The 10,957-nt window shown below is 35.0% G+C and overlaps 1 protein-coding gene across 4 annotated transcripts in view; it reads left to right on the top strand.

The window, feature by feature from the left end:
- The first annotated feature begins 3,627 nt into the window (after positions 1-3,627).
- Positions 3,628-10,957, top strand: part of LOC131152094 (vacuolar protein sorting 38) — a 33,182-nt gene continuing 25,852 nt past the window's right edge. Inside the window, exons 1-2 of one of the 4 annotated variants that reach the window (XM_058103735.1) lie at positions 3,628-4,085; positions 9,820-10,048. In XM_058103735.1, coding sequence (XP_057959718.1) covers positions 3,958-4,085; positions 9,820-10,048 — 357 coding nt within the window. In that variant the 5' untranslated portion in view covers positions 3,628-3,957. Of the gene's footprint in view, positions 4,086-9,807; positions 10,049-10,957 lie in introns of all 4 variants that reach the window. The other 3 variants (XM_058103732.1, XM_058103734.1, XM_058103733.1) reach the window with 3 other exon arrangements.

Genomic DNA, 10,957 nt, shown 5'->3' with positions numbered 1-10,957 from the left:
TTGGGAAACATTTTAGCACTCTGGTATTGTATATAATTATATATGGTTGTGTTCATCTCATTTTCACTTCTCGCTGCTTAGGTTGATGGTTGAGTTTAATTCAATTTGGTATCAAAGCATTAGAGTTGTTATAGTACAATATATAAAAAAAATCCAAGTTAAATAGTAGGTCGTTACATATAAATATAAATATATATATATATATATATATTTGCATATTATGGAGATCATATTGTGTTTGGATATTTGGAAGAAAACTTATTGATCTAGATCTTTATCATATTCAAGACAAATCTTTTAATAAGATCACATTTGATATTCGTGCATCTAGTAAGTTGAACTAGCATCCAAATTTCTCCAAGGCATTTACTTATATCATTATTTTGGGAGATTTGATAAAAGGGAAATTGTGTGAAGCATATCATTCATATAAAAATTGTATCGTTACATACATATTGAGCTTCAAGTTTCATCATATGGATATGTGTTAGGATTTTCAATTGTACTCACTAACTTTGTTAGAAGCAATATTGAGTTGTTTTGCAGATTTAAAATTTTATATTGTAATCATGGTTCGGGTTGTGAACCGGGTAAGGAGTAAGTTGTTCCTCTTGTAAGTAGCTGAAGTAAGGGAAGCTCTATCCCGGTTAAAGGAGCAGGGATTTAGTGGAATCCTTGAGTGGGTTGCTCAAGGTAAGGACGTAGGCCGGGTTGGCTAAATCTCGTAAAAACTATGTTTTCCTTCTCTCTTCCTTTACTCCTTTTATTTTTCGCAATACATTTCATTATCTATCTTGCATGTGTGTATGTTGAATAACCCCACACACACTTAATTGAGTAAAAAGAATTCATTGATATAATAACTTAAATCAACCTTAAACCCCTGCAATTAATTTGTTAAATATAGAAATAGGGATTAAGTGGTAAATAATCTGAAAGATTTTAAAATACCCAATTCGCCCCCTCTTAGGATTACACCTGAATTAATAGATACATAGTAGCTATTCAGAATGGCATTACCCAAAGAGTGATCACTGAAGGATTTTAACAAAAACATAACAAGCAGACATATTAAAATGACTCAGGCTAATAAAATGGACATTCATTCAGTCATTTTAACAAGCAAATCAAAAGAAGCTACGTCAAACTAATAATAGACATTGGTTAACACATTTTAGCAAACACATCACAGCAGATGCATCAAATAGATACCAGTTAATCTAATAGCCGTTCATTGAGACATTTTAACAAACATGATAAGGGGTTGTTCAAGGGTAGTTTATTGGATCATTAGAGACTCATTTCTAATGGTCACTTTGTTCATGTGTTCGCAATACACAATACTCGCCCTTAAAAAAAAAAGCTTTTAGCTTTTGCTCCAAGATCTTGATTATTGGAGAAGGAAAAAAGAGAGAGGCTATTTCTAAATATTTTTAGATGTTCGTCAAAAACATGGTTTATACTTTATAGTCTAAAGCCTCGTTGCATAGGACAAATGCCTATAGAAGTACCTGAGTGAAGAGTCATCACCACGCAAAAAGTCGAAGAGGGATTCGGGACAGGTGAAGCCGTGAAGAGGGAGAATTGAGAGGGATTCGGGAATGGGGACCTCAGGCAAGCCAAAGGGAATGGAAGCGAGAACTAAAGAGGAGAACTGTTGAACTGAGAGGTGGAGATGAGGAAGCTGAGAACTCGAGAAGGACCAAAGGAGAAGTCGAGACTTGAGAGTGGAGAGGACAGCGGTTGTGGAGTGCGGACCACTAAACAATAAATCATAGTTAATTTATGCTTGAAATTTAAGTAATTATTAAATCGGTTAATCAATTAACCGAATTTATATTTCCAGTTCATTGAGCCAAAAATCGATTCACCAAAATTTGGTGAACCCCAACCAAACCGACTGAACCGATTTTTTTACCCGAATCGAACCGACCAATTTCGGTTGGTTAAATCGGTTAATTCGGGTTTCCTCGAATTATGCTCACCCCTAATCGTAAGTCTGTAAATCTGTATAATTCTATAAATATTCCAATATTTCTCATGCCACACAATTTAATAAAACTTAAAAAATATCATCTGTAATATTATATAATTTCCATGCTCTAATTTATCCAAAACCATACTCTGTAATCCATATTCAAATACTATACTTTACTGATAGTATTTCTAATCTAACTGGCATAACATATTTCCCTTACTGGACTTTCTGAGAACTGTTTATTATTTCCCTATTTCATGCTTGCAGTGTTCATAATTTCAACGCCCTGAAATTACACACACACACACACATATATATATTTTCCCCTTGTCAATCAACTCAATATCTAGAATAATTATCATACTCACATTTATAAACTATAAACTATTTATCATTTTACTTAGGTTCTTGAGATAACATCCGCTGGGATCCTTAACCCATGCCTGCGGTTTTTGAAAACCCAAATCCTGAAATTACAACACCCTAGTTTAATTATCATAAACACGAGTATATCAACATCTAATACAAAATCTGGGTTCAGAAAAGCTTGATAACTATGAAAACCATAAAATATCCTACTTACCCTGATTTTGAGATAGTGCCTGAACTCTTCAAACCAAAATTTGCTCCGGCTAAGTTGTAGAGAATCTCTTTAGGATCATCGTGATACCTTTTGATTGTCGAACAGGAGAGAAATGGGGCCGAAATCTTAGAAAGAAGGTGAGAGGATCGAATTTTGTGAGAGAGAAATAGTAAGAAGACAATTTTCTCACTGAAAATGCAATTTTCGACTATATACAGGCAGTTGTCCACGTGGCTTCATCGACGAGCCACGTGTACTTGTCGACGAACCAAAGAAGGGAGTTCGTCAACGAAGGTGATAAGCTCGTCAATGAACCAAAGGGTCTGAAATCACCTTTCTCGATATCTCTTCATTGTCGAAACACTACAATTCGTCCATGAACCTATATGGGAGTTTGTCAACGAAACCAGGACGTTCGTCGACGAACCCTGCTTTGTTCCTCTTCGAATTTTCCCTTATCTCTATTATTTAATTATTATAATTTTCGGGTCTCTACAACCATATATTTGCATGTTATTAATTTTGTGTTTAGGAGGCTTTGAATTTGAACCAAATATGCTATAAAAGTATTTTCATTTTGTGCAAATTTAAATATGAAACTTAAGATGCCATTTGGTATCACTATTAAAACTTATAAACACAAAAATCAGAAACAAGAATTAAATATTAGAAACTAGCAACTTGTTTGGTTAATATTTATAAAACTAAAAAAAATTAAAAACTTAATTAAAAAATGCTCCCACCAAATAGTATTATAAAAATATTATTAAAATGATAAAATTGTAAAATAATACACATTAAAAATACTATGATAAAAATAAAAATAATTATAGTTATTTTACTTACTGTTACACTTTCAAAATTTACTTAACAATACAAATTTTATTGAATGTGAAATTAAAAAATAGTAAAAATATTTTGTCAAAATAAAAATATAAAAATAAAAATATATACAATAGTACTAAACAAATCCTAAAGTTCATGTCCTTAACATAGTAATAGAGTAGTTAAATAAAATAAAATAAATAGCTAATTAAATGATAGAACACCGTCGTTTTTACCGTCTGTCCTGGCATGTGCTTTTTGATGCTCATTGCGTTTACGTACCAAATGCCAAACGGAGCGCCTCTCCTTCCCCTTCTTCCACTTCTTTCTTCCTCCTACTAGCAAGCAGTCTTAAATATTCTCTCACGAACTAAACACCTCTTTCTTGCGATCCAAACACTCCTCCCAGAAGTATGATCCGATGAACCTCAATCTCTAATCTTTCTTTAAGGACGATGACGAGGTGGACCCATGGCCTCGTTTTAAAATCTGGTGTCTCATTTTCGTTCTTGATCGCCCATGGAACCCAAAGGAACCTTTCTTCCGCGGCCAAAGCCTACGGATCCGCAAGATGTCAAGGTTATTCAATGGGAAGATTTCGAGCAGGAGCTCGCGCGATTGTGCAGTCTCTCTTCCGCGCTCAAAGAAGCTGAGAAAAAGAAAATTGGCCTTCAAGAAAACTTGGAGTCTCTTGTACAGGTAGGGTTTTATAGATTTGTAATTGGATAGTTTTTGGTTCATCTCAGTTCTGTTGCCTGCTGGTTTGCCTAGTAAATGATTTTGAATTTCTTGTTTTAGTCTGTTTGAGGGGGAGTATCATAAGTAATTGTAGTGTTCCTTTAGTTTTTAATGTTTGGATTAAAAAAAAATAAATCATGTTCCAGGTTTTAATTAAAAGTTTAATATTCAAAGCTTGCTTTTTTTTCATACATTTTATTATCAGCCAATGGGAGGAAGTTGGGGCTTAGGGCTATACTTGAAAGCTTTTTTGAATGGAATTACTGCATCGTTTTATGCTTTGATCCAATCTGGATGATCAGTTCTTAACCACTGAATTGAGAGGAAGAAGAATGTGACACTCCTTCAATTACTTGTCGATGTTTATGTCCTTCCAGTTTTGTACAACTTCAAGTGAAAGTAAATATGTTAACTACCACCTGAATTAACTGTATTAACTGAATTATACAATATAAATTAACTAACGTTTCAACTGTTCTTAGATTGAGTCATCTCGCTATTTGAACCCTCTCCAAGGAACGCTTGAATTTCTTATGCAGGCGTGAACTATAGATCCATAAATTGATGGTTTTGGTTAATTTTAGGAATTTTATGTTCTGTTTGACATGTGAGAACTGCAATTAAATTTTGAGTCTGACGTTTATACCTTCTGCTTTACAAAGTATGGGAGACTCAACTCTGTAGTGTCAAAGGGTGTATTAGATTCGGAATGGGGCTTCCAAGAAAGAGTATTCATTCCACCTTATAGCTTTGGTACTGAAGAAAAGTAGGTCTCAAGATATTAGATTATAGACCTATTAGTTTGGTATCGATTTTTTATAAAATAATTGCTAAAGTGCTACTAATAAGTTGAGTGTGGTGCTTGATAAGACTATTTTTAGGGCTCAAAGTGTGTTTATGGGGGGAAGACAGAATGTGGACCCCATTTTGATTGCGAATGTAGTTGTTGAGGACATTTGGAGAAGAAAGAAGAACAGGCTCATTTTTAAGTTGGATTTTGGAAAACCCTATGATAGAGTGAGTTGGAACTTCTTGGATAAAATTTTTATGAGGTAAGGGTTTGGAGAGAGATGACATAGATGGATGGAAGGCTGCATATATGATGTGAATTATTTGGTGTTAGTGAATCGTGAGCGTAAATCTTGGTTTGGTGCTACAAAGGGGATTAGACAAGGAGACTGTCTCTCCCCATTTTTGTTTGTTTAAATGATTGATGTTTTGAGTAGGATGGTTGATAGCCGTGGATAGAGTGAGGAGGGAGTAGGTGATGGTTTCGCACCTTCAGTTTGTTGATGGTACTATCTTCTTCGTAGAGGATCATAGGCCCTTTTTTTTTTTTTGGGATATTTTGGGTCTTCTCCATATTTGTGAAAGGGTTTCAAGGCTTAAGATTGATATGGGGAAGAGCAATATTGCAGTAATTAATGTGCCTATTTGAATGTGTCAGGGAGTTATCCTTGGAGGTGGGGTGGGTTATGTGGAATGGGCGTTGTCCTATTTAGGGGTTCCATTGGGGGAGAACCCTAGATTTGATACTTTTTGGGATCTGGTTTTGGAGAGGGTGTCTTAAGTGTTTAGGTGGGGGAAAGGGTGCTCTTTTTTCTCTCAGAGGCAGAATTACTCTCATTCTAGCTTGTGTTTCTAGTATCCCTTTGTATTTTCTTTCTATTTTTAAAAATCTTGTGGGGGTTACTAGCATAGCAAGATTGAGAGAATTGTGAAAGATTTCCAGTGGTCAGGGGTAGGGGTTTTAGGGACCCTTTGCTGAGGTGGGAAGTGGTTAGTAGGTCTAAATGGGAGGGCAATTTGGTTCTTGGCCAAATGGCTTTTGGCTCTTGCTAGAGGATTCTTCCTTGTGTAAGCCCATAGGGTTGTAATATCCGTTTTTGGAAAAATCTTTGGTTGGGGAGTGTTATTTTGTCCACTTCTTTTTTCTTGCCTCATTTGTTTGAGCTCATGGTAGAATGGTTCTATTTCTTCTTTTATTGTAGCCCTAATTGGTCCTTTACTTTCTTGGGATTTTCACTTTCGTAGAGCCTTGAATGATAAGGAGACGGAAGAGTTATCCTCTTTGTTAGTCTTGTTGAACAACTGTCAGGTCTCTTTGGAAGTAGATAGTTGATTCTGGTCTTTGATTCCTCGGGGTTTTATTCTTGCAGATCTTTTTTTGAGTTTTTGACCAGTACTGATTCTTCCTTTCCTCTCTACAAAACTATTTGGAAGGCCAAAGGCTCCGATCCTTTTGCAAAAAAAAAATAAAAAAAATACAAGCTTTTCTCTAGTTGGTTGTGTTCAATAGGATCAATACCAATAAATTGTTGTAGTTTAGGAGGCCTTTTAAGGCTTTCTCCAGATGTTTTTATGCTTTTCTTTATCTACTCAGAATCTACTCCATGTTTTTTCATGCATTGTGATTTTGATTGGAGGGTATGGAACAAGTTATTCAATTATTTTGGAGAATGTTAGGTTTGTCAAGAAGTGGAGGATTTTTTGGTAATTTCTTTTGTCAGTTTTGGTTGGAAAAAGGAAGGGATAGCGTCATGGAAATGTGCTTCCTTTGCAGTATTTTGGGGATTGTGGATGGAACGTAATGCACGCATTTTCTTAGGGAGAAGATGCCATTTTTGTTGGGTTGGGAGAAGATTCATTATTTGGCTTCTATTTGGGAAAAAAATTAATTATTTAAAAAAATAAAGTTCATTTTACACTCCACTAATGTATGTGGCACATAAGAGATACAAATAATACAATAAAATAAACAAGTTCTATTATTTAATTTGTTAAAGTTATAAAAATATAATAAATTTAGACTAACAAGTTATATTCTATAATTATAACCTAGGCTTTAAAACTATAATATATAATTGTGAGATTTATCATTAAATAAATAAAGTACCATTAAATAAATAAAGTACCAACAACTTGAACAAGAAAAAAAAACCTAGAAGAGAAAAATAAGGTTGAAGTTGAAAAGTATAAAAAAGAAAAATCAAATTACTAATATAACCAAAATGGTGTTCATATCAAATTACTAATTAATCATCTCTTGTGAATATTAAAAAAATAATTTTTGCATAATTAATTATTTGTTTTTTGATAATAAAAGAAGATGCATTAAGGAAGAGAATGTACAATCATAGCAAGGACACTAAGTTCTCAAAAAATAAATTAAAAAACAAAATAAAAAAATTCAAAAAGAAAAATAAAAAATACAAGCAAAACAAAAAAATAGTAATAAAAAATAAAAAATAGAAGAAATCAGTTATATCAGCCTGGAAATCCCCTCTTTAATCCCTACAAATCGTAGTTCACCAAACACTTCAAATTAGCTAATTCCCTTTGACCCTTCTTCTCCTTGGGTTTGCCACTATCAAGCCTAACTTCATTACCTCCTTTGATAAGACAACATAAGGCCAAAGTCATCCAATGAACTGAGTTTCGATGTCCTTCCCAGGAATTTCGTCTTGAATTGGAGTAGGGAGAATTCCATCCTTAACCTTTTTTCCATCTTTGGTAACCTCATCTTCAAACAAATTAATACCCTCTAAACCTTCTAAAGGAGGAGGTGGCACATAAGATAAATCCCTGAGATGATCAATAGAAGAATCAGAGGAATATCCACACTGTTCCCGAATATAGTCTAAAAGTAGACCTTTTTTGCATTCAAAATCCCTACTCCCTACACTGTCCTCATTCGAAACATCTTCCCATCTCTTGCTTTTCTTACTCAATTTGGCCCTCTCATCTATTGGCTCTTCCAATATACCTAAAACACCTTCGGAATAGATCTTTATAATTTTATGTGTTTTCTCACCAGATAATTCCCTCTTATCTTCATTAAGTTTCCTCCCTCCAGAACCCATTTGTGTTTCCTTATGGTGATTATTTTTGCATCATTTTCACGCTCATTATAATCTCCCCCACCCCCTCTCATGATGATGACCTAAAAAAAGAACATTACTATGTTCAAGAATTCGGTGAACAGCCAAGATGCCCTTGAACTCTGTCATTTCCAGACAATGTGCAATCCATAGTTTTTCCATTAATAAGACTAAAAGATGAACTCCATTGTTTCTAGTGTCGATGAGAGCGGAGGCGACAGCGTGTGGGGGCAGTCCCCAGTCCCTTCTGCCTTTCTGCCATTGATTCCAGTGAACAGCTGAGACTCCCCTGAACTCCATTGTTTCTCTGAATCTGCAACCCATTGTTTCTGGAGGGGAGTTTCTAGGTTTTGGAGGTCTCCATTGGTTGGAGACATTGACTCAGTATTGATGGTCCAAGATCACCTGCAGCCAAGGAGTGGACGTGGGGGTATGGTTTCTGCTCAAAGAAATTGATTGGTGTTCTCCAATGATTGGAGTGAGCAGGAAAAGCGTGTGCATGTTGTGTCCAGCTGAAACCTCTTTAGTGTGTGTGTTGTTGGGGGGGGGGGGGGGGTTGGTAGTTATATTGATAGTGGTGATTGTTTGATGTATTTTGGCAATGAAAATATTAGGGCATATGTAGATCTATTTTGGCGTTGAAACACACACACACACACATACACACACTACATGTGTATATATTATCATATGAAAATGAAAAAGTTGGCTATTATTGGAGATCCAAATGAGTGTAAGGACTATAGATGGAGAAACTAGAGAATTTCCAATTACCATAGGTGTACATCAAGGATGTACTTTGAGTCCTTATCTTTTTGCTCTAGTGATGGACCAATTGACTAAGAGCATTCAAAAGGAGGTTTCATGGTGTATGTTGTTTGCAGATGATATTGTATTAATTGACGAAACTAGGGACGGAGTAGAGGTTGAGTTAGAATTATGGAGAGAAACTTTGGAATCTAGAGGCTTTAGGATAAATAGAAATAAAATAGAATATATGAAATGTAATTTTAGTAGTGATAGGAGGAATATTGGAGACAAAATTAAACTTGATGATGAAGAAATAAATAGAACTTGTAGATTTTGATACCTTGGATCTATTATGCAAGCTGAAAGAGAAATTGAAGATGATGTAATGCATAGAGTTAAAGCAGGTTGGGTAAAATGGAGAAGTGCTTCAAGTGTGCTATGTGATCGTATAATACCCTTAAAATTGAAAGGGAAGTTTTATAGGACAGCTATAAGACCAGTTATGCTATATGGATTGGAATGTTGGGCGATGAAGAAACATAATATCCAAAAAGTAAAAGTTGCCGAGATGAAAATGCTTAAATGAATGAGTGGTATAACATTAAAAGATAAATTAAGGAATGAACATATTCGTGGTAAGTTAGTTATAGCTCCTATAGAAGATAAGATAAGGGAGTGATGACTTAGATGGTATGGACACTTGCAACGTAGGCAATATGGTGCACCTGTGAGGAAGAGTGACTTAGTTACTGTGGGGGGCAGTAGAAGGGGTAGGGGTAAACCGAAAATAACTTGGGAGGAGATAGTAAGGATTTAATATCCTTGAATCTATCAAAAGAAATGGTCCATGATCGCATAAATTGGCGGAAAAGGATTCATATAACTGACTGCACTTAATGGGACTAAGGTTTGGTTTTGTTGTTGTTGTTGTTGTTATTTATTTACCATGTACTTTCAACAACTGAACAGGAATCTACAAATTTTTCCATTCATTTTCTATTGTAATGTAAAGAATGATGGTCTTTTGAATTCCTTACCCATTAATTGATTAGCCCGCGGTTTAGCGGGCTGCCGCATGGTGGGCAGGTACAAGCAGAGTCGTTGACTCGGTCTAACAAGCTTGATGAGATGCACCAGAAAGTGGAGGCTAGAAAATTGGTGATGGGAAACATGTCAATGCATTCAAAAGTTGCTGCAGAGGATGCTAAGAAGCAAGAGGAGAGCCTTAGTGATGAAGTTCGATCACTATTGATTGCTGGAACAGCTCTTTCTGTGGCTAGTAAGCAATTGCAGGTGATCTTAATTATTAGTGTTAGTTTAGATGATTCTGTTTAATGAGGAAAACATGTATTGGGCCCATTCAACTTTTATCTCAGTTGTTACCATCGTTATTATTGCTATTAATACTTACATGGAAAATGCTACCCCTCCCAGTTTGTTTACAACATTTAGTATTCTGTTCTTATGTACTGGTTTCATGAGTCAGAGACTGCCTCCTTACGTGGGACTTACACTCAGAGCAGTGTCATACTAATGTTAACTCTTGGGCTCCCAATTTACTTTTATGCCCCCAACTGGAAATTCCCTCATTCAAACTTTATTAGACTTTTGCCCCTCAGTACCCCCCTGCTCCTAAAGGCAACAGGCCCTACCTATATAAATGCGTTGATTGATTGATAAAGGAACCTATTCAAGAGTTATAAATTGGTTAGTATTAATGATTCTTTGTGTAAGCATATATTTGTTTGATTTATTTAAAAGTTGATTTTTCAGTATGTTTAGAAAATTCTGTTCTAACAATTTCGCCTTAGGGCCCCGTTTGAAACTTAGAAAATATGAGGGAAGGAAAGTAAGATATGAAGGAATCCACTTTTTTCATGTTTGGTTACAAAGGAAAGTGAGAAGGAAAATAAAAAATATAACAAATGGACGAATAAAAGTTTGACTTTACACATTATTTACATTTGATTTTTTTTAAAATTATTAATCATAGTAGAACAAATTTTCATTTTTAATACTAGTTGATCTAGAGAGGAAATACAACGGAAATGCACTTCTATTTTATTTTCCTTTCCTTTTCTCGAACAAAATCCTTGATCCAAACTGAGCCTAAATGAAACAGCTCTCAAATTGAGGTAATCGCAATTGCTTTGTCTTCCCAATCATGTAAATTTGCAAAAAGAAATATTCTTAGACATTCTT

Source organism: Malania oleifera, chromosome 3 (assembly GCF_029873635.1).
Source record: "Malania oleifera isolate guangnan ecotype guangnan chromosome 3, ASM2987363v1, whole genome shotgun sequence".
In the NCBI taxonomy this organism is placed as follows: Eukaryota; Viridiplantae; Streptophyta; class Magnoliopsida; order Santalales; family Ximeniaceae; genus Malania; species Malania oleifera.
Note: the sequence above shows the minus strand (reverse complement) of the source record. Positions and strands in the feature narration are given on the sequence as shown.